Source organism: Loxodonta africana, chromosome 3 (assembly GCF_030014295.1).
Source record: "Loxodonta africana isolate mLoxAfr1 chromosome 3, mLoxAfr1.hap2, whole genome shotgun sequence".
Classification (NCBI taxonomy): Eukaryota; Metazoa; Chordata; class Mammalia; order Proboscidea; family Elephantidae; genus Loxodonta; species Loxodonta africana.
The window spans coordinates 62,976,005-63,003,363 of NC_087344.1; the positions used below are offsets into that span (position 1 = coordinate 62,976,005).

At 41.2% G+C, this 27,359-nt stretch overlaps 2 protein-coding genes and 1 non-coding gene across 5 annotated transcripts in view; all 3 read left to right on the forward strand.

Moving 5' to 3' along the window:
- STX12 (syntaxin 12) overlaps nucleotides 1-7,545 on the forward strand; it is a 42,313-nt gene extending 34,768 nt beyond the window's left edge. Inside the window, exons 7-9 of the mRNA XM_003415267.4 lie at nucleotides 751-823; nucleotides 1,556-1,638; nucleotides 3,141-7,545. Of these exons, the coding sequence (XP_003415315.1) occupies nucleotides 751-823; nucleotides 1,556-1,638; nucleotides 3,141-3,233 (249 nt within the window). The 3' untranslated portion in view covers nucleotides 3,234-7,545. The remainder of the gene's footprint in view (nucleotides 1-750; nucleotides 824-1,555; nucleotides 1,639-3,140) is intronic.
- PPP1R8 (protein phosphatase 1 regulatory subunit 8) lies at nucleotides 794-27,039 on the forward strand. Of its 3 annotated transcripts, XM_064281562.1 has the most exons (8): nucleotides 794-823; nucleotides 1,556-1,638; nucleotides 11,759-11,819; nucleotides 16,904-17,057; nucleotides 18,383-18,603; nucleotides 20,164-20,308; nucleotides 23,760-23,824; nucleotides 25,585-27,039. In XM_064281562.1, the coding sequence occupies exons 2-8, from the start codon at nucleotides 1,592-1,594 to the stop codon at nucleotides 25,936-25,938; spliced, it is 1,047 nt and encodes a 348-aa protein (XP_064137632.1). In that variant the 5' UTR covers nucleotides 794-823; nucleotides 1,556-1,591; the 3' UTR covers nucleotides 25,939-27,039. The 3 variants fall into 3 exon arrangements, with proteins under 3 accessions (XP_064137632.1, XP_064137631.1, XP_064137633.1); XM_064281561.1 differs by lacking the exons at nucleotides 794-823; nucleotides 1,556-1,638 and adding an exon at nucleotides 9,579-9,703; XM_064281563.1 differs by lacking the exons at nucleotides 794-823; nucleotides 1,556-1,638; nucleotides 11,759-11,819 and adding an exon at nucleotides 12,978-13,096.
- On the forward strand, nucleotides 13,734-13,898 carry LOC111752092 (small Cajal body-specific RNA 1). The gene has a single exon (XR_002787110.1). It is a non-coding gene; the product is annotated as a small Cajal body-specific RNA 1 (non-coding RNA).
- Nucleotides 27,040-27,359: the final 320 nt, after the last annotated feature.

Below are 27,359 nucleotides of genomic sequence, written 5' to 3' on the forward strand. Positions count from 1 at the left end.
TGCCAGCTCTAGGTTTTGTGTCTGTGTCGACTCTGGTGTGGTCCTTGTGTCCTTCCAGCATCTGTGGGCCCCACGTTCCTTGGAGATCTCCATGTGTCTGGGCATCAATCTTCCCCTGGATGTAGGAGGTTCTCAGTACAAGGAACCTGGATCCAAAGGATGTGCTCCACTCCTGGCTGTTCTTTCTTGGTGGTGGTGAGGTCTCTCCCCTCTCCCCTCTCTGCTCACTTCTCTTTCTTTTTCTCGCTCATGAAATAAAAGGTGTGATTCAGGCAAGGGTGTGACTTGAGTAAGGGTGGTGTGACTCAAGATACATCCCTCCTTAATCCTGCCTCATTAACATGTAAAGGTTAGGATTTATACCACATCTCAAAATGGAGAATAATTACATCAGCTCCCAAAATGGAAGACAACCACACGATACTGAGAATCATGGCCTACAGAAGTCGACAAATATTTTTGGAGAACACAATTCAATCCATGACACATGGCAAGACTGTGGATCCTCTAGATGGCAATCACACTTCAGAGTCTATGCTTTTAATTATCTGCCTCGTATAGTGCTTGGCCCATACTAGGCATTTAGTAAACATTAACTATTACATTTATTTTCTGCTTATGGGCAAAGCATCATATATAGAGCTTTAAAAACACATGTGTTACGTTCATAGCCAAAACTATAGGTAAGTAGAAGAAATGGATCTTCTAACATGTTGCTTAATGTTGTTTAATTGTTTTTGTGTTTTTTAGGCTGACATTCTGGATGTTAATCAGATATTTAAAGATTTGGCCATGATGATCCATGACCAAGGTGATATGATTGGTATGTATTATCGATACCTTTAACCTCCAGGTGAGTTGATAGTACTGCATTTGTGTGAAGAGCAGTCAGTATGACATATCAGCTGTAAAGTTTAGGAATGCCATTTAAAAAAATTACTAAACTCATTTTATTAGCAATTTTCTTATGTTGTCAAACGTACAAGCTATGGTGAGACCTTCTTGAATACTCAGCCCCATTCATTTCCCATAGCCTCTGATAAATCTTTGACTGCTTAGGGAAATAGCTGTCATTTCCCAGCTTTCAGCTCCAGAAACTTGCACAATTTTGGAATTAGTAACTTTAAGGAAAAAAGCTTTGTATTTGGAAATAATTGCAAGTTTACAAAAAGTTGCAAAAATAAAAATAGTACAAGGAACTTATTTATACCCTTTGCCCAGATTCACCTTTTAATGACATTCTACCCCATTTGTTTTATTATTCACTCTCTCCCTGCCTCCCTCTGTTTCTGTCTCTTTCTACATATATACATAATTTTTTCTGAACCATTTGTAGGTGAGTTGCATACTTCATAGCTCTTTACCCTGAAATACTTCAACATTTATTATCAAAGAATAGAGCTATTTTTTATGGGATTAGTAACTTTTGATTTCCTGGCTGGATGGTTGGAATGGTAATGTTGAAATCAGGCCGCGTAACATCAGAAGTCTGCTAAATTGTTGGTTTTTAAACATGTGAGTGTGGTAAAATATCCACTTATTCTTCTTTTTGCAGACAGCATAGAAGCCAACGTGGAAAGCTCGGAGGTGCATGTCGAAAGGGCCACTGATCAGTTACAACGTGCTGCTTACTATCAGGTAAAAGCAGGTACCAATGAAAGGCTCTGTGTGCTGCAGACTTTATGGGCCATCACAGTACACTGACACATTGAGAACAGCTACAGCCTCTTGCTTAGGCTTAAGCTGGAGACAAGTAGTCAAAATTGCAGTCCCAGTTCCATTTTTAGTATTTTCCTTTGCAGATAGATCTACAAGGCATCAAACCTTGAATAAACTTTTACACAGAAGCCACCTAGCTACAAAGCTAACCCCATAAATTAGCATGACACCTAAATCTTCCATAAGACAAATTATATATCCTAAACAGCTGAAAACTCTTTCAGCTAATATACTAATAGGTACATTAAGGTAGGGCTTCATAGATAATTTATGTTGACTGTTGCCACAGAGGATGGATGTAGAGTCGTCCTGTTATTTATCTATGAATAACAAACCCTGTTGCTGTCGAGTCAGTTTCAACTCATGGCGACCCCATGTGTTATAGAGTAGAACTGCTCCATAGAGTTTTTTTGGCTCTAATCTTAATGGAAACAGATCTCCAGGCCTTTGTTCCAAGGTACTGCTGGGTATGAACTGCCGACCTATGGGTTAGTAGCTGAGGACAAACCATTTGTGCCACCTAGGGACCTTATCTATGAATAAATAGAGGTTAATCATTATGGAGCTGTTTCTGTAAAGTGAGATTCTACGTATTAGTTGAAACTCCAATCTTACGACTTTGACCTGGGTCTTTATCTCAAATTATTGTGAATGAGGCTCTTCTCCTTTCCCCTCAACTTGGTGTTGCATGGCTTTCTAGAAATAAATAGCACCTCATTCATTTCTCCTGTTCCCAGGATAGCTGTATTTTACCTGAAAATGTTCTTACAGAAATGTGTGTTTAAAAATAGTGTTTCCTTTAAAAACCATGTGATGATTTAGTGTCCAACAGTAAAGGAATAATTAAAGTATATACATCCACTCAATGTTATATTATGTGGGCATTAAAAGAGATGTTTATGAAGAGCTTATAAAATAGAGAAAATTGTATGCTAAAACAGTAAGTATGAAAAACCGGAAACCTACAGCATGATCCCGATTCTGTCACATAACAGTATGCATAGATAAAAGATCAGAAAGAAATAACAATCAGAATGTCAACAGTTTTATCTATGGGTGATTATTTTCTCTTCCTTCTACTTGTCTACAATCTTTACAAGGAACATAAAATATTATAGTAGGCAGAAAACTTTTATTTAAAAACACATGCACATATGTATAAATAACTTATTTTGTTGTATATAGTGCCTACCAGCATTGGTATAAACAGCTCCTTAGAAAAATTGTGTTTGGGGACCTGGAATTAAAACTTGCACTACTGGTAAATGCTGAGAGATTTTGAGAAGGTCTCTGCATATTCGTGCGTGGATAGACTTAATTTTAATCACAAGGAGGCAGAGTTATGAAGCACTTTTGGAGTCTTAGATATTTAAAAAAAAAATTGTTTCACGAATACCTTCTCTACATATTTCTTTCCTCAGAAAAAATCTCGCAAGAAGATCTGTATCCTGGTGCTTGTCCTGTCAGTGGTTATTTTAATCTTGGGATTAATTATCTGGCTAGTTTCTAAATGAAGTGATTGCCTCAGAACCTTCTTCGCTGAGCTGTTTTCAAGGGTGAGGGCTTGTTGGTATCTTGCCAGAACAAACTGATCACAAGAAAAGAGCGTACACCAGAACGTCCTGTAATAATTTAGTTAGAAACTACTAACTAGTCATAGGAATTAGTGACCAATGGAGATAGTATTTATCAATTTATGTATACATTTTATTGATTTTTCAAATTAGGAATTAACTTATGTGGATTTTTGCTTTCTCTCGTATTTTGATTGCCCTTCTTCCCAAGTGTATACTGAAGATTCCATTCTAGATGCTCTTCTTTTGACAGGTGACACTACAGTCTTGTAATATTGTCTTTTTATGTGTACACTTTACCTTGTTACTAGCAACTGAAATAGAATTACTTTCTGGCAGCCGGCATATTGGAGTCTGTCAGAAACTGTATAATATGCCAGCAATTTTTATTATTTAACATTTTAATTTGAATTTCTAAGAAGCCTATTCTCTGTCTGCTTTGAAAGATTTTGGCACTGCATTTAACTGGAAAGTAAAAAATTGCCCATGGGATCCAGATTAAATGAGAAGGCTCTGTCTGAGCTGGTCAGTTGTTGGGGTACATGTTATTAAGTTGGGTTTAAAATTTATTATCTGCTAGGATCATCTAGAGCAATTCATCCTTATGCACATTAAGCCATCTTGTCACTTTTTGAAGAGGTTAATTTAATTAACATTACTATACACTGTGGGGTCCCTCTCTTACCTGTCTGTATAGAAAGGGAAAATTAGACAAAGCATGCTTTTGGAAAGCAGATAGGAATTGTTTGGAATGATTTAATCTTTTCGTGATTGTTGTTCACTTGTGATTCTACATTCCTGGTGAATGATGAATATTGCTGTCAAAGGGCTGCTCCCTACCCCATAAGGGTTGCTGGGCATTTGATGGGAGGGAGAGTTTAAAAGCTAGACTGAGGTTGGTTTAAAATTTAGTCCCGTGAGCCTCGTGATAAAGCAAAGAAGTTCATTTTTGTAAATACTACTGGTTTGGAATAGTAATATTAGATTTATCCTAATTTATGAACAAGAGATTAATCTCTCCATGCATAGTTTTAGACACACACACAAAAACGTTTCAATGAAAGATTGCTGTCTTGTAATATAAACATCATCCACTTCCCTTTTCTCACAGGCCTAGAGCAGTTAAAGGGATCATAATTTCTTTAGGCTCTCATATAAATGTGAATCTGGCCAATGATTTCAGTTCACTCTTTAGTGAATTGAAGGATTTGGCTACCCTGGATATATTTATATTCCTTTCTTCCATTCTGCTTAATGTTACTCAATCTTCTTTTACTAAAACTAATGTGAACAGCATGGAAACAATGACCCACCTGCATAAGTTTCTTTGCACTGTTGCACCATTCCACCCAATTAATACAAATAAACATTTTTAAAGCTTTTGTAGTAAGTTTTTATGAGTTGACATCCTAATAAGGTAGGTATTAGGTTATGTGCTGTCAGAAAAATTGAGACCTGCAACCCTCCTTGGAGGCCAGGTGAGGGCTGGTTTGGGGGTGGGATAGGTGCTGCTGCAGTCCTTTCCTTGAAAAACAGGATGGAGTTGTTGGGGTGGCACGGTGGCCCAAGCAGCAGCTTCAGATCTATTTCCTTGGTTCTGTCATCACTGGCCCTTACAGCTGGACTTGGATACATCATTTGTAACTCTCCAGGGAAGAAAAAAGTCGTTATTGTGAAAAAACATTTGAATTTGGGTAAAATAAAGTTAACTATAGTTCTGTTCTATAATACTGTGTAATCCAGTGGTAGTTGTAATGGTGGTCATGGAGAGCAGAGATGAGTTTGACCTAGAATTTGTGGTAGTTTCCAAAGGGGTTCTGCTAGATGGTCTTAATAAAAATATTCACAGAATCCTCCTGATCTGTGTCTTGATCATCTTTGGGGCACCATGGTCTAGGACAGTGGTTCTTAACCTTGGCTTCACACTGGAAACTTAGAAAAAATACTGATATTTACGTCCTCCTGCCCACGCTTCTAACTTAGTCTGGAATATAGCCTGGACATAGGGATATTTAAAAGCTCCAGGTAATTTTTTATGTACAATCATGGTTGAAAACCATTGGTTTGGAATTCAAAAACTAGACTGGGGTGCAGAAGACCTGGAGAATCTTAGCTCTGCCATTACCTTGCTATGGGCCTTTGAACAGGTCACTTAACCCACAGGCCTCAAGTTTTCTCAATATCTTTTTTCCAGTTATAGAATTCTTCCATTATAAGGAGCACATGGTTTAGTCTGAACATACAAATTGTATGTTCACCTCTGTATTCCTTTCCTGTTTTCTTCCCCTTTTCTCCTTCCATTATTCTTCCTTTATGGAACATTCTAGGAGTACTGGGCAGATCTTGCGGTATGGCAGAGGTATAGGTATGGTATAGGATAAAGTAGAAATATCCTGCTGGCCACTTCATTTGGTAATGTTCCAGAACAAGAGCTTGCTAGACCCCAGACTGATGTTCCTAGGTGGTGAGGGAGGTTCCCTTGCAGCAATGCTCAGTCTAGCTCTGAAGCTAAACTTAAACTGCCTTGTACCATTGGACAAGAATGTCAGAATGAAATTACTATTCAGTCAGTGCAAAGTAAATCATCTGGAGGCTTCTTCAGTCTGTCTTACTGTCCAGAGGTTGTCCTCAGTCATGGGAATGAAACTTGCTTTCAGTCACTAAGTGCAGACCAGAACTGAACTTGAATTTCAGTCCGTCTTGTTCCCTAGAGCTAGGAATCAGGGACTTCCTGCCTGCTTTTCAAGCATGTTTAGTGTATCCCTAAAGTTTCAAAGGATTTTTCATTACTACTTTCTAGATCTACAAAATGCAACTACTTTAGAATCTCTATTTAATCAGGAAATAATTTGAAAGGTTTGGATTCTCAACCCCTGGTCCTACTTTTAGGCCAACTGAGTGGTTCATTTTAATATTTTACCAAAATGAAATTTGATTAATAATGTGTCCCTTTTTTTAAAAAAAAAAGACAGTAGAACTTTCAGTGCAGGACTGTGATTTAAGACCAAGTTTTTACCAGTCCGTAGAGAAATAAGAAAATTATGTAGTGGGTTTTTTGAAGTACCATCTGAGTGTGGCCTAATATTCTTCCAACTCTTTAAAAAGGACATTTTAAGATAATAAAAATGAAAAGATGCTAATGTTAGATGGCAGTCTTCATTTTTAAATCTCCTTAGGTGGCAAAATAAAAGTTGATTTTGCTATATTATTATTATTATTTTTTTAACTGATCTATGACATCTCTCAAATCTGTGAACCATGCATCTAGGCTAGCCCCATCATCTTACAACCAAGGAAGCTGAGGCCAGGAATGGCAGTCTAATACAGGAATTTAAAGGCTTGAGGAGGTGTTCTGCACATGGTCATCTGTGGGGTAGTATTTGAACCCTCCTGATCAATAAGTTACAAAACCGAATGCTTTATTATCTCACACCCATGAAGCCATCTAGGAGGGGTATTTTTCTTGTCCCCGTTTTATGGATCAGGAAACTGAGCCATAGTAGTAATTCACCTACCCGTAGTCACACAACTTATAAGTGATAGAGCCAGGATTTAATTTCAAGCACTCAGCCTTCAAAACCACACCTTTAGACAGTAATAATACACTGCCTCTGTGCCACAGTATCACTGATACAGGCCATTCTGCTCATCCCTCTTCCAGGAAGCCTTCCCTAAACACCTGGAGGAGTGGCAGTGTCTGCCCAACCTTTCATGAACTCCTTTTCTTCCATCAGTACCTTCTAAACTTCGCTTCATTCACCACCATGCTAAGTGAAGCCTCCTGCTTGCTTGTACCATCTATACACACATATACCACACACACACTATTTTTCCAGTGTCTCCATTTGAGCACTCATAAATCATATCAAAGATGCTTTAAAATTTTTTTCCTGACATTAATATACTCCTGATGTCTTTAGATTCTAATCTAAGGAAGTCTATCAAAGGCTAAGGAATTAATCTTTTTGTTGCAATACCAATATTCAAAGGCAGCTAGCTCATCAGTCTTTCCATATCAAAAATTTAAGGGCCTAGACTGCTGCCCTCCAGTTTGCTGACATCATTGGTGCCCAAACAAAGAGCATTTTGCTTTATAAGGGGTTAGGTAAGTATAAGGTACCACTGCATCAGGGGCCAGTGTGAATATCAGCTGTGCTGGAAACAGGGAACATGTCCGAGGAATAGAGAATTATAAGGGTAAGAATATGGATTTTTTGGAAGTATAGTCAGCACTGAAAAAAAAAAAAAAACCTGTTGCCATCGAGTCAATTTTTACTCATGGTGACCCCACCGTCCCGTGTTACAGAGTAACACCTAAGGCTATAATCTTTATGGAAGCAGATTGCCAGGCCTTTTTTTGGCAGTACTGGTGGGTAGGTTCGAGCCACCAACTTTTAGGTTAGTAGCTGAGTACAAACCATTTGTGCCACCCAGGGACCCATAGTCAGCACTAGCAGGGATTAAAACCACACACACCAGCTGAGAAACTAAAAGGCAAAATGGACAAGATTTTATCATTATTAATAGCCAGAAATGGCTTAACCACCACCTCTTGCCTGAAAAGAGCATGGAACTTCAAAGGGCCGTACAATCCCTGTAGATTGTACACTTAAAGCATTTTTGAGCATTATTTTCTTTCATATTTTGAGCATTATTTTCTTCTTAAAAATTATGTCCTTGTGCTCAAAGGAGGGAGCCATAGAATTCCTGTTTTCTCAAATCCAGTTTAGAATTTGTATTTTTCCCATCTTCCCATCCATCTAGTTTTACTTTAGAATTGCAAGGCTGGAAAGGAGGATGTGAACAGGTCATTTGGTAAGTGATCCGATATGTTAACATCTTTGCTGGATGAGTTTATTGTGCTTTTGGAGACCAGGGAAACAGCGATTCTCCAACCTGCCTAAGAGTTTATACTTTTTAAATCCAAATTAATGTTATGCTGCAGTTAAATCTTGAGGCCTAGAGATTTCACCAAGGGCAAAATCTTTTAAACAGGCTGATTTAAGATTTAGAGGAACAGCAGCAGGGAATGAAGAAAAATAACTCCATCATAGAAAGAGATTCCTTAACTGTCTGTGCAGTGACTCTTCCTGGGTGATCATTCATTTTACCATTGACTTCTTTAAAAAGAAAAAAATGCAGTTCAGATAATCCTACCAAGTTTTCTACAAAAGCAAAAAGGTGCTGGGCATAATATTTTACCAACATTTAGGTTATGAGAGATAGTAATGATTAAAGAATATGGCCTTTGGCATTGGACAGACTTAGGTCTGAGTCCCACTCACCACTTACTCTAGGATGAGGCTGGGCAACTCACTCTCTGAGCCTTTCTTCAGGAATCATAATACTTATCTCGAGTGTTATGAGTAAATTAAATGATCCTTATAAAATACATACTTGGCCAGATAAGTAAGCACTGAACAAAGCCATTTACAACCACGGGCCCTGCTGATGGTCTCTCTTAGCTGCTAGTGGTCTAGGGCAGGCCAGCAATCCCAATGCTTCCCCACACTTTTTTTTTTTTTTTTGCTCTGGACTCAATTCTGACTCATGACAACCCCGTATGTGTCAGAGCACAACTGTGCTCCATAGGGTTTTCAAAGGCTGATTTTTAGAAGTAGATTAAAAGATTGCCTTTCTTCCTAGGTGCCTCTGGGTGGACTCAATCTCCAACCTTTTGTTTAACAGCTGAAGCACACAATCATTTGCACCGCCCACAGTGCAATATGATCAAAAGCAAAAAACCCAAAGGGGCCAAAACCTTATTAACAACTTCAGCAATGCACAGTGAAGAGTTGGGCCAAGGACACCTGGCTCCCGATTAGAGCTGCTCCTGGCTCCGGCTTGTCCAGAGTTTTCATAAACCCCTAAGGCAGCTTCTTAGTCCAAGGCCCAGGCTTGAATTGGACAGGCGGAAGTGAGCAAGGTGCAGCTTTTCCTTAAACGGCACAAAGAGGAAAAACAGACTCTGTGAGCTCTGCCCTCTAGTTTCTCTCCAGATTGGAGGTGGTAGGCTAACGGTGCAGCCCGAGACTACAGAGTTCCTAAGATTTTGGAGTCCAGGACTGTGTCTGCAGAAGGACGTAGGGGAGACAGGATACCACTCCCTACGAGCCCTTTTTTCTCAGACACCTCTCGGCCAAGGAAAGCCCCCGCCTTCAGAGACTTCCAGAGTAGACACACCACCTAAAAAAACACCTTAAAATCGACTCCCAATCTCCACCACCACTGTGAGCGCTGCAGGAGTGCGTGCGCGCGCACGCGCACAGGCTGCTGGGATGTCGCCTCTCCCCTCCTAGTCTTCCAGTTTCCCGGCGTGCTTCGGGCCCGCCAAATGGGAGGGGGAGACGCAAGATGGCGGCAGCCGCGAACTCCGGCTCTAGCCTCCCGCTGTTCGACTGCCCGACCTGGTGAGTGTCGGGGCAGGCAGGGCTGAATTGGCCTGGACTAAGCTAGGTTGGGCTGGAAGGGCGGCTTATCTCTCGTGGCGAGCTGAATGGCTCAGAGGCCCTGGGACTGGTTGAAGGAACGCTATGTGCCACGCCGGGCCGGGCGGCGTGTGGAGGAACGGGGAGCTTGGAGCCCGGGCCCAGGAACTGAGGAGACCCAGGGTTGGGGGCCCTAGGGTGCTCGCTCAGGCAGCCACTTGGATGATCAACCGATGTCTGGGGCGCTTAGGGACCTCGACCCCGAACTTACCCCAACTCCTGACTGAGTGCCTGGTGCTCTTCTGGAGCACCGTACCTGCCCCTATGCTGTGCGTCCCGAGCGCGCACGAGCCAGCTTGCCGACCCCAGTCCAACACCAGAGCCCCGCATCACTCTCGTCGCTGCGTCCCCGTGCGGTACTTGCCTTTCTCCCGCAGAGTGGGAGCTCCCTGAGGACAGGGACAGTTTTGACCTACCCCCGTGTTCTTAGCGACCAGCTCGAAGCCGGGCTCAAGTGAGCATCAGTAATGGAATGAGCCTCTCCCACCCATCACAAGTTCTTGGGAATAATTTAGTCTTTGAGTTGGGATTCAAGATGAATAAATATGAATTGCCTTGTGAGGACACACGCCCGAGTTAGAGCTATTTCTGCTGTAGCTCTTAACACTGTGTGTTTGTGCGTGACGTCTCTGACTCCGTTATATTGAGATCCTCAAGGGCAAGGACTGTCTGATGCATCTTTGTATTCCCAGCACCTAGGCCTGGGCCAGGCACATAGTAGAATCTCACAAAGTATGCTTTGGATATAATATTCTTTTACCTAGGTTTTTTGTCCAGTGTCCTGTCCTTTCGGCAACTGCCACAGAGGGGTTGGGCAGGATTGTGAGATGACTGTGTTACATCTTCAATTAAATTGGGCAAGAATACATTTTCAGGTGTGAATGTAGGGACTCTGGCAAGGTTATTCATTCTTAAACGTCAGAGGAGCAAATTCAAGGAAGCAAATGAATGTGTGGCTATTTTCTGGGCCCCTTTGCACTTTGTAACATCCAGTTGCTTCAGTCTATATATTCTGTGTCCATTTTGGTCCCTCACTGCATTGATTTTGAACAGAAGAGCAAACTTGTAGGTAGAAGAGACTGTTTTAGATACATGTACCTCAGGCTCTGGTGTGTGCCAGGCATTGTATAGGTACCTTGATATGTGTGTGTGCCTCTTGAATGGTATGGCTGTAGGAGTACAGAGAAAAGTTCCCTTAATCATGGCATTGTAGAAGGACCTATTCAAGGGCAACAGATATCTCTTGTACTCATTTGATACCTGGTATCATGGGCATGAAGCTAGCGGGTTGCCCTAGCTCCCTAATTGTGCTTCAGTGATTCGTTCTCAGAGCTCAGGTCAGTATTCTCTGCTTATTCTGTGATGAGACTAATCATGATCAGCCCAAAACACCAATTGATTTCTTCCGCCTTTTTATGTTAAATCTTAGATTCAAACTCCAGATGATCAGACTAACAGGGCTATAGTACTTGCACTCTGCTGCTTTCTCTCTGAGGTAGATAAATCCAAAACCCATTGCCATTGAGTGGATTCTGATCCGTAGCAACCCTGTATGACAGAGTAGATCTGCCGCATAGGGTTTCCAAGGATGTAAATCTTCACAGAAGCAGACTGCCACATCTTTCTCCAAAGGAGCGGCTGGTGGGTTTGAACCGCCTGCCTTTTGGTTAGTAGCTGAGCACTTAACCACGGTGTCACCAGGGCTTCTCCCAAAGTAGATACCCAGTGTTAAAATATAGATTTCTTTGGTGTGATCTAAATACAGATCCGCTAAAATCTGTTTTAGAGCAATTGAATCACTGGGGAAGTAAGTGTCAAATGTAGAAAGGAGCTGTAATAACAGTGAAGGAGGTGACGTTTCTGTTTGAACATGAACTAATTATAGACTGGTAGGAGAGCTGTGAGGTTGAATGGGACGGTTGTGAATAGGATTTATGAACTCATCCTGAAAATGCTTTTTTCACTCTTATTTTTCAGGGCAGGTAAGCCTCCACCCGGTTTACATCTGGATGTAGTCAAAGGAGACAAACTAATTGAGGTATGGGAAATACATGTCTTCCCTTTTTTCCCACCATGCTAAAGATTTCTACCAGTGACTCATTTTCCACCCCCTCTCCTGTGCTTTGTTTTCCAGCAATGCTACTTTTGTTCATCTTGAGTTTTTTTTCTATTAAAAGCACATGGTGATATAACACATTCAACCTCATATCTCCCACAGTTTGTTATGACTTCTCTTACCTTCCAAACGGAGGGTTTTTATAGGTCATGGGCCTCAGTAAAACTGAAAGCCTTATAATTTGACATAGCCCCTCTCTCTGAGAGTACATGGGATCGTGTGGTGGATGCAAGGTAAATGCAATAACTGAAGAAAGTGAATGATAGAAATTAAGCTTAACTTTTAAGTTACTTTTATGAGGGTCAGGTCTTTCAAAGAAGTATAGTGAGTTAAGACATTTGCTCAAATAAGAGAAAGTAAATGGTGGTGAAATATAATTCATTCAAAACATTTATTGAGTGCTTGTGTTTCAAGCACTGTACTAGGCATAGGGACTACAACAGTAAACAAAGCAAATATGATTCTTGTCCTTAAAGAAATAGTCCAGTGGGAAAAGACACAATCATACACACAAAAAAATTACATAATTATAACTAAGTACTATAAAGGAAAAGTTTAGAGGAATTCGACTTAAGAAAACATGAGTTTTGATTAGTTATTAGGTTTCATAATTTTTTAAAATCCTTATGGTACTATTTATTTACCAAGAAATTAAAAATAAGCTCATGGAGCTCTGAGTCTCCTTGTCCTAGACCAATTTTATGATAGCTTGATCAGCTAGAATTTGGGTTCAAGGCACCATTATTGAGTGCAGTTTTTTTCTTTGGTGCATATAATAAAAACAGTGCATTCCATGGTTGCTAGCTTGAAAAGTTATCTGTGAGAACTCCTGAAGGATGTTCTGTAAATACATTGTCACTTTCAGGGTGTGGTGGAGGTACCCAGCATTTTTGCAAAGTATTAAGGCATGAGTTATAATAAATTCTGCCATTGTTGTCAACTCCTCATGCCCCTAGCCAGTCACTCAGAGCCCCTTTTTCCTGGGATCTTCTATCTTAAAGATCACAAAAACATCAGGACTATTCAAGGAAATCATTTAGCTAAAAAGTCTGTAAAACCATTTTTATTACAATTTTTCAGACCCGGAATATTTGTTGCTAAATAGCATGAAGTTTGAAGACATAGGAATCTGTTTTGGTTCTAGATTTTAGTAAATCTTTACAACAGGAAGGAACAGACAAGGAGGCCTGGCCTAAATGGTAACGTCACATTCCTCTGTGAAATAACTTTTTTTGAAGCACTGTACTTGTCAAAAACCCCTCTGATTACTGGTTCCCAATACCTAATAATGTTCTCTGCCTATTATGGATTGAGTTGTGTGTCCCCAAAATATGTGTTGTAAATCCTCACCTCTATGCATGTAGTTATAATCCCAGTTGGGAATGGGTTGTTTTTGTTATGCTAATGACGCAGGATTAGTGTAGGTGTGTGTTGAGTCAGTGTCTTTTGAGATATAAAAGAGATGAGGCAAGGAGATGGAGATAGGGAAAGATAGATGCTAAGCCACATGAAGATTCCCCAGGAGCAGAAGCTCAGAAGAGATAAGGACCTTCCTCTGGAGCCAGTAGAGAAAAAAAAGAAAAAGCCTTCCCCTAGAGCCAGCACCCTGAATTCAGACTTCTAGTCTCTGAACTGTGAGAAATAAGTTTTTCTTTGTTAAAGCCATCTACTTGTGTTATTCCAGTTATAGCAGCACTAGATAATGAAGACACTGTCTTTCAGTGCTCTTACGTGTGCTGAGGTGCCACACAAGTTGTCAAGTCAGAATCCTTAGACATCACTCTATTATTCTTGAGAGGAACAGACCTGAAATGAGCTTATGTGTAGAGTTTTAGGCAGCACTTGATACTAACCGAGCTATCTATGTCCTAGCCTATGTCGAAGGCTTGTGATATGCTGTGATAGCTGGGTTTAAGAAGTGCAATATTAAAACAAAAGCCATGAGTCTTTTAAGCCCAGTGTGTAAAGACACACTCTGAGTTATAACTCAAAGGCACAACTTTTTATAGTGGTACTGGCCATAGGTTTTGTGACCACAAAGATTATTGAAAAACTAATGAGTTATTTCATTCATGTGGACAGAAGAAGCCTGTTGTCTTAAGAATTAGCACATTTCCTTGATTCTAAGACATACTGTTTTTTTGCCTACATTTTAACATTTCCATAATTGGGATGCCTTTAATAGTGAATATGTACGTTTAATTTAGGGGCTTTTCCCTTCCTTTCCAAGCACCTAAATCTCTGATGTCTTTGGCACCTTAGAATCATGGAAATTTGGTCAGTATTACTATGTTGGAGCCCTACTGGTGCAGTGGTTAAGAGCTCGGCTGCTAATGAAAAGGTCAGCAGTTTGAACCTACCAGTCGTTCCTTAGAAACCCTACGGGGGCAGTTCTACTCTGTCCTATGGGTCCCTATGAGTCAGAATTGACTTGACAGCAATGGGTTTGGTTTTCGTTTTTATTACTGTACTAGATCCCAAGAGCTGGTAGTCTTATATGTTGTCTTCCTTGAGATCAAATAAGAGTACTGTGGTTAGCAAGTTTAAGTGTCTAAGGATATAATCTGTGTGCTTATAAATATGAATGAGAAATGCAATGAGATTCAGTCTGCATGAATATTACCTACTGAGAACAAAATGTTGAAATTTCAGGGCTCTCTCTTAGTTCTAAAGCTATCTCTTATTTTTAACCCAAGACTTAAAATTTGGGTCAAAGCAGACATGGAGGTAACCATCTGATTGAGCTGTTAAAGCCAGGTGCTCCACAGCAGCAAGGGCCTGGGATCAACACTACCCAGTGGCAGATGGGCACTGCTGGACAGGGTTTCCCAGAGGTGACCCACATATCCAGGCTAACTTCAACTAAATGAGCCTAAGGCTAAGCTCGAAAGAAACTGGATAAGTGATTGTTTAAGGAAAAATTAAGAGTGTGACCCACAGTGCTTGTTCACTCCTTAAAATGCCATATGGTGCACCTTTTAATGTAAGTAAAGAAAGTATATAATGTAGTGGTTAAAAGAGCTTAGATTCTAATGTCAGACCTGAATTTCTAACCCAGTCCCAAAATATTTAGTTGTGTGAACTTGAGTATGTTACTTAATTTCTTTGTCCTTCAATTTTGCCATCAATAAAAGTAGGAATAATAGTACCTACCCACTTCATAGGATGGTTGTGAGGATGAAAGCTCAAAGCACAGTGCGTGGCACATAAGTGTTCAGCAGTTAATTTATCAATGCCAAGACTCTGTTTATATGAGGTGTATTTCTGGTTTTATAAGGGGAATACTGAAGCATAGGGGAAATAGTAGCCCACTATGAGTTCAATGACTTAGCCGGGAATGATATGTAAACCTCTTGGTTCCTAGCCTGGTACCATACTAACTTGACTGCTCTTTTCTACTCAGCTTTGTGCTTCTTCTTTCAGGGATTTGAGGAGTGAAGTGTGAACTGTAGCTTCATGAGACTTTGTGTTTAAAGGAGAAAAACAGCATATCTGGATGAAGGTTATTCAAAGTGGTCAAATTGTAGACCGTTAGAATTGGAAGAGGTGTTAGTAATGATTCATTTAGAGTTAACCAATCTGTGGCAAAGGCTTTTCTGATCCAAGATTAAGAAAAAAATAAGAGCAATAATGAATTTTTCATTAAGATAAATTCATTTCAAAGAATGGTCCGTTATCCTTCCCCTTTCTACTTGTTTGCCATTAAAATGACCTTTCTTTTACAAAATTATGCTAATCAGTAACAGTTTTATAACAGTTTGTTGGTCTGTGAAATCCTTTTTTCTGTATTACATTGGGATGTTATATAGTTAAAATTTTTCCAGCATCACAGTAGTGGCTGAAAATATTTTTGGAGCTCTTGTTTTGGAATTGTTTCAGACCAAGGGCTCATTGTTTACAATATTTGCATTGTATTTCAACCACACCTGAGGTTAGATCCCAACCCTGCCACTGAACCAGCTGGGCCACCTTGGACAAGTGACTTCATTGCTGTTTTTTTATCGTTATCAGTAGAGATGATACATTTCTCACAGAGTTGTTTTGAGAAATAGATGGGACAATGTTTTCAATGCCTAGCAGTAGTAGTTCTTCAGTAAATGTTAGTCCTCACGCCCACCTCTCCCAAACACAGGAAATCTTTGCCCCATGAAGTGAGGATCTGGAAACAGCAGATGCTCATTTAGAGTTAACTCTGAGTAATACTTTTTTGAAGGAGCCCTGGTGGCACAGTGATTAAGCACTCGGATGCGAACCGAAAGGTTGGAGCCTACCAGCCACTGCACGGGAACCAGATGTAGCAATCTGCTTTTGTGAAAATTCAGTCGTGGAAACCCTGTGAGGCAGTTCTACTCTGCCCTATAGGGTCGCTGTGAGTCAGAATCTATGGCAAACAACAATACTTTTTTGTGTCCAAGGTGAAATGTGATGATGAAGTTGGGTTTAGGGGCTCATAGAATAATTAATGTTTAATGTAATTCCAGTTATTAAAGAGGGTTCCAAAAATACTTGGGGCTGTGGCAGCATGATTAGAATACAGAGAAGTATTTATACCACCAGGTGATAATCTTTATTTGAATGTATGTTTTCTAAAAACTACATTCTATATTACTTTATAGACTTTGTACTTCTTGCTTTCTGCTTAATCTAAAATTATGAGCCAAGGAGACCTTAAATTTCCAGTGGACAGAAGACATCCACTCTTGACAGAATTGTTGATCTCTTAGGGGGCAGCCCATGTTCATCTAATAGAATTAGAAAAAGTTGTTTTCATACCAACACTAGACATTTGAGCACTATATTTGGGGAGATTAATTGACATAAACCCTCCAAAAATGTTATCTTAGTAAATTATTCTTTACCCTGAATATCTTGAGGCCTTTATCTTGAAATAATTTTTTTTTATCCCCAGGAAGGTACTTAGATCCTCTGCTTGTTTGATTGGAAGAGCTTTTGGCAAAACCTGTTGAAAGAAAATTTAAGTAATATTTTATTTAATATTTATTTAGAAACTGATTATTGATGAGAAGAAGTATTACTTATTTGGGAGAAACCCTGATCTGTGTGACTTTACCATTGACCACCAGTCTTGCTCTCGGGTCCACGCTGCCTTGGTCTACCACAAGCATCTGAAGAGAGTGTTCCTAATAGATCTCAACAGTAGTAAGTAACTCACAGCCAATTTCACACATTCCCTCTTGGGCAATGTGAAAGTGCTCTTTGGGCTCTTCAGTTGGGAAAACGTGTTTGATCGCTTATTAAGGAAGAAGTTTACATTTGGTTAAATTAGCCTTTCTCCATTGCTGTAATTTCTCCTGTTTTCTTGAGATAATTGATGACCGAATGTAGAGAGAAGAGGACCATGAACTAAGGACTGTGGGTATCCAGGTGTTCATAAGGCCCATGATAAATCATGGTTCAGTTTAAGCAGAAGTCATGATTAGCTCCGTTAAAGCAGTAGAGCATCAGTTCAGGACATTAAAACAAAACTGTTTTGAGCAAAATTTTAATATTTGATTATAGGTTCTTTGTCCCAGTTACATTTGTTTTGACTGCTAATAATATCCATTTTAATTCCATGAGCACAGTCCAACTAATGATTGGAAAGGCAAATCCAGCATTTCCTGGATGATGATATAACACTAAACTGAGATTTTAAACCTCGCCGGTGGCAATCCACAGAAATGCAGTTGACAGTTGCATGGGGCCCTGAAGTTTGTTCCTTTTGCTTGTGTAACTTGTAAAGGATCCTGCTTCCTGGGCTGATGATGTTTGACCCTCCCCTCTCCCTCATCCCCCGCACACACACAGACACATACCCCTCTAATCTGTTCATATGATGGTATTGACCTGCCTTGTTTCAAAAGTGCTTACCTGCAAATTTATCCTTTCTCTCCATTCATAGCACACAGAATGCAGACATGGAAAAATATTCTGAATTTCCAGTAGAATTTTGGCTTGCTTTGGCATTGACATCTCACCTGTTTCAGCCAGGCTCCTTTCTTGTTCTGGGGAAAACTCAAGCATAATTGCCATCAGGCCAGCAATTCCTATGTTCCTTAGACTTGAGGCTGAAGAGGTCAGACCACAGTGATGCCTGTTTCCTGCTGTGGGGGGGGTGGGGGGGGGCATGGCTACTGCTCAGTTGGGACCATACCTGCTGGACCCAGAATGGAGCCGAGGCTGTCTGGCAGCAGAGAGCAAGCAGTAGTATATGTTATTTGAGGTAACAGTAGGTCTGCAGATGTGTAAGAAATCCACTGAAGAGATTCAAGACTCAATGAAGAAGTTTTTCACTGTAACACATGATAAGGGATACGAAGTGGGTTTGGTGCTATTTTCATTTTAAAAAGAAAGAAAAAAAAAAAGCAACACCGATGTGCTGGGAGGAGCTGAGCTGGTGTGGGAAAGTTGAAGGTGATGCTCTCCCTTGTGAAACTCAGGGCTTGTTTCTTTTCCCCTTACATTTCTGATTTGCTTATTCCTAGCACACGGCACTTTCTTGGGTCACATTCGATTGGAACCTCACAAGCCTCAGCAAATTCCCATCGATTCCACAGTGTCATTTGGTGCGTCCACAAGGGCATACACTCTACGTGAGAAGCCTCAGACCTTGCCATCGGCCGTGAAAGGAGATGAGAAGATGGGTGGAGAGGATGATGAACTCAAGGGCTTGCTGGGGCTTCCAGAGGAGGAGACCGAGCTTGATGTAATTCCATGTCCATGTCATTGTTTTGCTTTTGGGACACTAGTTTTTGCAGTATGGATCTGTTCTGTGTAGCTTGAAATGCCAGAGGCTTAGCAACAGGAGGTTTTCTTGAGCCTCGTAATGGGCCTTTGCCACTTTGGAACTGCATTATCTCAGTTTGGTTATGTATGACCAGGGCTAGCAAAGAAACTGGGTCTCCCTGCCAGTAGCCCCTCATAGTTGTCTTTGTGTACCTTTGCTGCCTATTAGAAGCTGACACTGGGAGTTCAATTTTTCTCTCCCTCTGACTGCTTAGAACTACACTGTCCAGTATGGTAGCCATTAGCCACATTTCTTGCCACTCAATGGTCACATGTAGCTAGCGGCTACTGTATTGGGCAATGCAGACAGAGAACATTTCCATCATCACGAAGCGTTCTATTGGACATTGCTGGCTTAGAGAGCTGATGCTTTCATTCATTTAGGTAGCTTTTTTTTTTTTTTTGGTACTGTCTAAACAGCCCAGGAATCTCCTGAATAGAACTAGACTACTTTTGGTCTTATGGGCCTGGCTGCCTTAAATGCTACGAATTTTACATGATATAGTTCTCAAGTTCTAGGGTTTTCTTCTTCTAGAGGCTGACCCCTGTAGTTTCTCACATGGCTGTAGTCCTTCACATGTCTGTCACTGCATTGGTGTGACTGGCCTATTCAGGTAAACCAAATGCAAGCATGTCCTTAACCACCCACATGTATTTACTATTCCTGTACATCAGGGCAGTTCCCCAACCCTTGGGAAGAAAAGCACAATTGAAATCTTATAATTTAGAAATCATTTTGTTCTAAAGAAGTGCCCTTGTAGCTAGAGACCTTGCAACAGTCACCTCTGCCCATTTCCCCTCCGGGCTGCTTCTCTGTCTTTCACTTAAATATGCTAGGTCCTTTCTGAGTCCTCATTCTCAAGAAACTTGGGATATCTGAAACTGCAATGCAGATTGGAACAAGTCCTGTGGATTGGGAAGAAGCAGGCAGCAGTGTTAAGGCCAAGTTAATTATTGAAATGGATCGATAGTTATGAATTAGAATTGGGGTCAGGCACAGGGATAAGGAGTGACAAAATTTAATGCCAAAAATTAAGTGGCAGTGTCCTTTAGAGTTTTCAAGGTGAGAGCTACTGGGAAAGAAGCTGCCAGTTGTCCTTTCTCATCTCTATTTTTTTAACTTAAAAACAATTCTTGGCATTCTTCCCATTCACATTCCCTTTAATTCTCAGCCTGAAGATGTGATAATCTTTCTTTTAAAAAAAAAAACCTTAAAGGGATTTGTGCAGATGGTCTTGTCTCAGCCCAGAGCTCTTCACCTCCTTCTGTCACTGCCTTACCAGTTGACAAGGATGTGCCACATTCTGTCAGGTGAGGCTTGTTAGTATTTGCAGTCTAAGGATGGTAATCTCTTCTAAATAGAGAGGAGAGTCTCTTCTGTCTTGGGAGGTCACAGTTAGCTCCAAATGCCCTTTATTTGGTATTTCCCCCAAATTCCCGTGTACTGACTCCTGTCTTCCCTCTGTGAACCCTGGCCTAGAACCTGACAGAGTTCAACACTGCCCACAACAAGCGGATTTCTACTCTCACCATTGAGGAAGGGAATCTGGATATTCAGAGGCCAAAGAGGAAAAGGAAGAACTCACGGGTGACTTTCAGTGAGGATGATGAGATCATCAACCCAGGTAAGGTGTCTTCTTCCTTGTTTTTCTGAGGAAAAAGCTGTGGGCTCAGAGAGTAGCATACCCAACCTGCGGGTCAGTTGTGATATTTCTCAACAAGGTTTAAAATAACAGGTACTCAGAGATATTTTTGTACAGTTCATAGGTAGAGTACTCTGAACATTCAAGCATTATGCAGTCATAGTGTGAAAGAAATGGCTCAAGGAAAGACCCTGTGTAATTCTCCTGCTGATCTAGTGGAAGTTCCAGTAAGGTATAGGCGTTTGCTGTTTTACCTCAAAACAACCTAGCCTACCTAACATTGTTGTCTTTATGGAGTTCTGAGTCTGATAACTCCACTGTTGGAGAACTTTCTGCTGGTACCATTAACTGCAGTGAAGACTTGCCTCTCTGTAAGGAAGTAACTTATTGGATAATTTGTATGGAAGTGTCAGTAAGATGAGAGCATCAGCATATAGAGAAGGCAACTAAGTTTATCAATTTGTTTCATCATTCAGCGTTCATTAATTGGACTCATATATATCTCAGGTACTGTGGTGGATGCGTGACATAGAACTGGAAGGCGTAGTTTATACAAAGATGATAGAATTGAAATTCAAAAAGACCTTGTTTGAAAATAGATCTCAATGGGTGGAAACAAGGAACCCAGACTGACACGTCCCACATTAAAATGCAGTGAGACTAACTTTCAAGTCTTGCATTTAGATTCAAAATATCAGTTATTTAAATGGAGAGGACCTGCTCCAGTGACAGTTTGTGAAAACGAAAAGACCTAGGGAATTTAGTTAATTGAAAACACATTATGAGTCAGCAGAGGGGTGTGGAAACTAATCAAGTACAATTAAAAACTGAAATAGAAGAATGGGAGGACAGTAACCCAACTGGTCTGTGTTCTGACCAGAACTCACCCAAGTGTGTTACATCGTCCTGAAGGATGAGGAGGCTCTCAAGCTGAAGGAGCACAGTTGTGGAAAATGGTCCCCTGGAGGCCTCGCATGTAAGGGAACCATCACAAGGAGAGGAAGTTGACAGAGGCATGGCCACTGTCGTTCATATATTTGCAGGGCTGACCTTGGGGCAAAACCAGAGCCAGTGGGCGCCAAGTATCTGGCTCAACATTAAAAAAAAAAAAATCCTGGCTTATGTTTAGAAGAGTAAGAGAATTCCTGTGGAGAGATTAGGGCATTTGTTTCAGTGACTACAGGTTCACTTTTGGATGGTGTACGAAGTGGCATGGGTTGTTGCTCCTCAGAGTAGTGAATGTACGAGGGAATGTTCAGGCAGGGCCGGATGACCAATCTGGGAAGCTTATTTCTGGACCTCACACCAGTACGTATTGAATATGAGTTTCCAGGGGTTCGCCTGAGCCCAGAAGAGCTAGATGGTACCCAGCTACCGCCACCGACTGCACTGACAGGGATCACAGTAGGGGGTCCCAGACAGAAAAATGTAGACCAAAGTCCAAATTCACAAAAAAGACCAGACTTTACTGGTCTGACAGAGATTGGAGGAACCTCTGAGACTATGGCCTCTGGATACCCTTCTAACTCAGAACTGAAGCCACCCCCGAAGTTCACCTTTCAGCCAAAGATTAGACAGCCCTACAAAACAATAACACAGATGAGTAATGTTCTTCTTAGTCAGTCAAGTATGTGAGACCAGATGGGCAACATCTGTCCAAAAGCAATGATGAGGAGTCAGGAAAGGACAGGAAAACTAGATGAATAAAAACGAGGAACCCAGGGTGGAAAGGGGGAGAGTGCTGACACATTGTAGGGATTGCAACCAGTGTCACGAAAATTTCTGTATAAATTTTTGAATGAGAAACTAATTTGCTCTGTAAACTTTCACCTAAAGCACAATTAAAAAAAAAGTTTCCACAGGTTGGACCTCCTAGAAATGTGTATTTTAAAACAAGCTCCAGTCTGTACGTAACGAACAGCAGCCATTTGGGGACCACTGGACTAAACAGTCTCTTAAGTCCCTTTCGTGGAATTAATCTCATCATGTCTATTTTTATGTGAGAAATACAGAAGATGAAATGAATGAAGAATTCATTCATTCACTGAACAAAGATTGGTTGCCAGGTATATTCTTTAAAGGTACCAAATTTGGGAATCTCTGGTGGTGTAGTGGTTAAGAGCTACGTCTGCTAACCAAAAGGCCTGTAGTTCAAATCCACCATTCGCTCCTTGGAAACTATGGGGCAGTTCTGCTCTGTCCTATAGGGTTGCTAAGAGTTGGAATTGACTTGATGGCAATGGGTTTTAATATGCGAAAGATTGGCAGTTCGAATCTACCAGCTGCTCCTTGGAAATGCTATGGGGCAGTTCTACTCTGTCTTACAAGTTGGCTATGAGTCAGAATCCACTACAAGGCAATGGCTTGGTTTGGGTTTAACATGTGAAAAGCCAGGGTTAAAACAAGTAAACCCCCAGCAGTAATTATTCATGTTAAATAGTGATTGTTTTCCAAAAGGATTCATAGGAGGTTTTCTTTAAATAGCAAGGGCCCCCAGTGCATTTAAAATAAAACTTACAGCATCTCTCAGGAAAACAATTCTTTTTCTACCACTATATTAAGATAAAAGGAGCTTGGAGTAGTTTTTTCTGATAGTGATAAGTCTGGTCCTGCCTGTTTCTACATACTTTCTCAACCCTCAGGGAGAAAACTCCTGTTCATTCTTAGTGATCCAGCCCGATCGTCTCCTCTGGGCTCCGGGAACACTGTTTGCATGTGTTCTAAAGAACCTCTATCATGTTGTAGCTTATCTGGCTCTACAACTGTGAGCTTCTCAAGGCAGGACAGTCGCTTGGCCTTTGTTTCCATGGCTGATGTCCAGTAAATGAGGAATGAGAGTGATGGCCAACAAGTTCCTTACTCTTACTGCTTTCTCCCTGCCAAGTGAGTGAAGCTAGGAGCTCCGAAGGGTGGAATATAACAAGGGTAGAAGCTGTGAAAAGGCAGCTGCTCTCCCACCCTGCCTGGACAGGGGGCTTCAGATCCTTTAGTAAAGTCTTGGTTGTATACAGTTCAGGTTATTCAGCTCAAAAGACCAGATTAATTTGGAAGCCTTGGTTTGAGTCCTAATTTTGTTACTTGCTAATGAGTGATCTTGGAAGGGTGTGTGATCTCTTGACATGTCATTATTTTATCACTGACATGGGATCGATAAGGTCTAGTACTTTCCAGCAGGGTTACAGGGCAAGTCACTTTACTTCTCCAAGCTCCAGTTTGTGTTTTCATCTATTAGATGTTTATTATGGTAGTACTTACCCATAGAGTTGATGTGAGGATTTAACACAGGGCCCAGCACACAGTAAACACTAAGTATTAGCTATAGTTTACTGTTTTAAAATTAAAGCAGTCGTGATTGCTTTGTTTGCAGTGAGCCCTATGGCCTTGTCCCCCCGGTAGAGTACCGACCTAACCCTGCCCACCCCTCTTTTTGCAGAGGATGTGGATCCCTCAGTTGGTCGCTTCCGGAACATGGTACAAACTGCTGTGGTCCCGGTCAAGGTAGGAAGCACGCTGTAACAGTATTTGAAATGCTGCACAATCGAGGTTTTAAAACCACTCTTGTATGTGTAGGTGGATGTTAAATGTGTGCTTAGTTTTAAAACATCCTGTGCGTCTCTCCTGTTTTTCATTCTGTGGAAATGCTTTGCCTCGCCTGTGTGTAGAGAATCCTGTAGTACCACAGAAAAGCTGCAAGTGACCAGCAGCTTGGTGCTACATGCAGTAAATTATGGTACAATGTGAGTCTATAAATTTGCCTTCCAGAAGGGTGCAGATAAAGGCCTACTTTCCTTTAGCTTTTCTCTTCTGACTCAAGGTAAGCTATTAGGTCAGAAAGAGGAATAATTGGAGTACTTTGTAGCACCTATGGCATTTGCCATGCCTGTATTGTGTAAACAGGAATGATGTAGCTAGGAAGGACAGCCTAGGGATGGATTAGGCTTAAAGATCAGGTATGATGAAGAACCAAGAGGGGGAAGTTACGGAGATGTGCTAACTGCGCAACATGAGAAGGAATCTGCCTGACGGCTAGAACTGCCTGAAAGGGATCAAACTGTCCCTTGAAGCAGTAAGATCTCTGTTAACAGAGGTATTGGTAAAAAGATTGCCAGAGGTCTGACACTGATTAGAGATGCTATAGAGAGCTTTATTTTTAGTAAATCTTTAGAATATCTGATCCAAAAGGGAGTATGGGGATTAGGGGGCATCTTTCATGAGTTTGGAAACCTTGGTGGTGTAGTGGTTAAGAGCTACAGCTGCTAACCAAAAGGTCAGCAGTTTGAATCCACTGGCGCTCCTTGGAAACCCTATGGGGCAGTTCTACTCTGTCTGATAGGGTCACTATGAGCCGGAATCAACTCGATGTTTTAGTCCAGTACCAAAAAGTGTGATTGTGTGACTCTAGTATTCATGTCATATTTCCCCTTGAGCTCTTTTCTCTTGCTCTTCTTTTTGTCTTTCTTCCTTTTCCTTTGGAATGGTCTGTTGTCATTGAAGTACAAAATCAGCAGTTATTTTTACTTTTAGTCAATTTTATTGTGGTATAATTTGCACAAAACAAAGTACACCCATTTTGAGTGTTCAGTTTGGGTTTTGGCAGGTGTATACATTTGTGTAACCATCACAATTAAGATACAGAAAGTTTCCATAACTCCCCAAAACTTCCTCATGTCCCTTTGCAGCCAGTCACCTCCTACACCCGGCCCCAGGCAACCACTAATCTGCTTTCTGTCACTATAGATTTGTTTTGCTGTCAGATTAAGGTTTAAAAATTGGGTACCCAACATGGAGATGCCAACTTTTTATTTCACTCCCCAAAAGAAAAATTTTTAAATACCCACTCCCCCCTCTAATAGGTGAAAATATCTATTGTCAGTGTCCATTTCCTCAAAGGGCATTTTAACATCAAAAAAGGAAAGAGGGGGTAGCGGATATGACCTTAGAAGAGTTATTTAAATGGGAAAAGTTTTACTTTAGAAAAACTTAACCATACTGTCCTCATTTTTCTCAGTTTGCCATAGGATGGTAAGAATGTTGTGAAACAGTGTTTGGGAACCGTCATGTTAGGTGATTACTACTGTCCCTTCAAACCCTGCAATTTCAGGACAGTGAAATAGATTGTCTGGTAAATGAGATTTAGAGATCTTTCCCAAAGGTCAGTTTTTCTAGGGCTGAAACAAAAAAGGCTAACTAACACCACTCTTGTACTTCACCTTTTGTCTCCTCTTTCCATCCTCTCCCCTCCTTGTTGTAAACCACAGAAGAAGCGGATGGAAGGCCCTGGCTCCCTGGGCTTAGAGGAATCAGGAAGCAGGCGCCTGCAGAACTTTGCGTTCAGCGGAGGACTCTACGGGGGCTTGCCCCCCACACACAGTGAAGCAGGCTCCCAGCCACATGGCATCCACGGGACAGCGCTCATTGGTGGCTTACCCATGCCATATCCAAACCTCGCCCCTGATGTGGACTTGACTCCTGTCGTGCCGTCAGCAGTGAACATGAACCCTGCACCGAACCCTGCAGTCTATAATCCTGAAGCTGTAAATGAACCCAAGAAGAAGAAATATGCAAAAGAGGCTTGGCCGGGCAAGAAGCCCACACCTTCCTTACTGATTTGATATTTTTGGTCATGGAGAAGGGTGGGGTTGGGTGGGAAGGGGGTGGAAGGGGAGACGAGGGAGCTAATGAACTAGGGAAAACAAACTTTCCATGTGTGCAGTATTGTCTTTCAGAATGTCTCCTGGGGTCCTAACCATGTAATATTAAAACTGGGGGTAGGGTTGAAATATCCCATAAAGACCTGTCTTCAGAACACTTTTCATGTAGAAAATGGTTCATATATATACTTTGAATAGACTGCCCTGGCTCTTTCCCAGACCTTCCATTACCTCCTTTTTCCTTTCTCCTTCTTTCTAGGATCATTTTTATTTAAAGTCACATATCCCTGGGGAGAGGCTCCAGGTCCTCAGGTTGAGTCCAGAGCTGTGGGGGTTACAGTAGCATCACCAGGCTTGTGGATCCAGCAGCCTCATTTATATTTACTGTTCTTGCAAATCTGAGGTAGCAAAAGGTTGCCATGGATCTCAGGTTGATCAGAAAGAGGATTTAGAATTCTTCAGTTAATTCAGAAATGCTTTCCTGAAGTCAGTGGTTTTGAGGTCCAGTAGTTCGGCCTTTCTCTTCTTTCCTTTCTATCGGATAAGAACATTTTGATTTCTCTTTGTCTGTAACCAGTGCCATAGACACAGGTTGATAGTTTTAAACTTGTAGTATTGTTTGAACTTTACCTGTTTTTCTTGTTAAACCTGAGCACTCCATTTGCCAAAGTTTCCCGTTTGATTTCAGAGTACTGTCCTCTACTCTCTAAGGCATTACTTTCCTTTCCAAGTGTGTTATGAAGGCAATTTTTTAAAGGATATGATCAGTTAGGGCAATGCAAATTAAAAAGGAAAAGATTTCACTTTGCAAGTAACTGATGTCTCTAGGAGGATGTTTTTAGGTTGTGGTTTGGAGGCTCTTTTCCCCCCTTGATGGAGAGCTCTCTTTATTCAGAGCTCCAGGACTAGACCTGGGTAACAAACGTAGGAGACAAAGGTAGGAAACGTTGGTAGGAGCTTTGTACAGAGATTTGTACATTTGTGTAATAGGCCTTTCCACGCTGTGTGTGTAGCTTTTTACCTGTAACCTTTATTACGTTGTAAATTAAATGTAACTTTTGTCATTTGTTGTGCATTCTGTGACTTAGCCGCCATGACCTGTTCCCACTGCAGTTAGGGAACGTCCGAGGCACAGCTGCTGGGCTTGGGAGGTGATGCCGTGTCCCCATTTTATTACCACAAATAAGGATGCCCCCTGATGAATGTGGAAATTCTAATTAGAGATTCCAGTCCCCAGACTGAAGCCTCACAACACAAAGTGGGTTAAGAAGTGCCTGCTGCCTTTCAGCAGGAAAGGGCACAGCAAACCTGACAAGGGGAGACTCTGAGCTTTGACGGTTTGTCCTGGGGTGGGAATAGTTTAAGCCAGGCCACCCACTCTT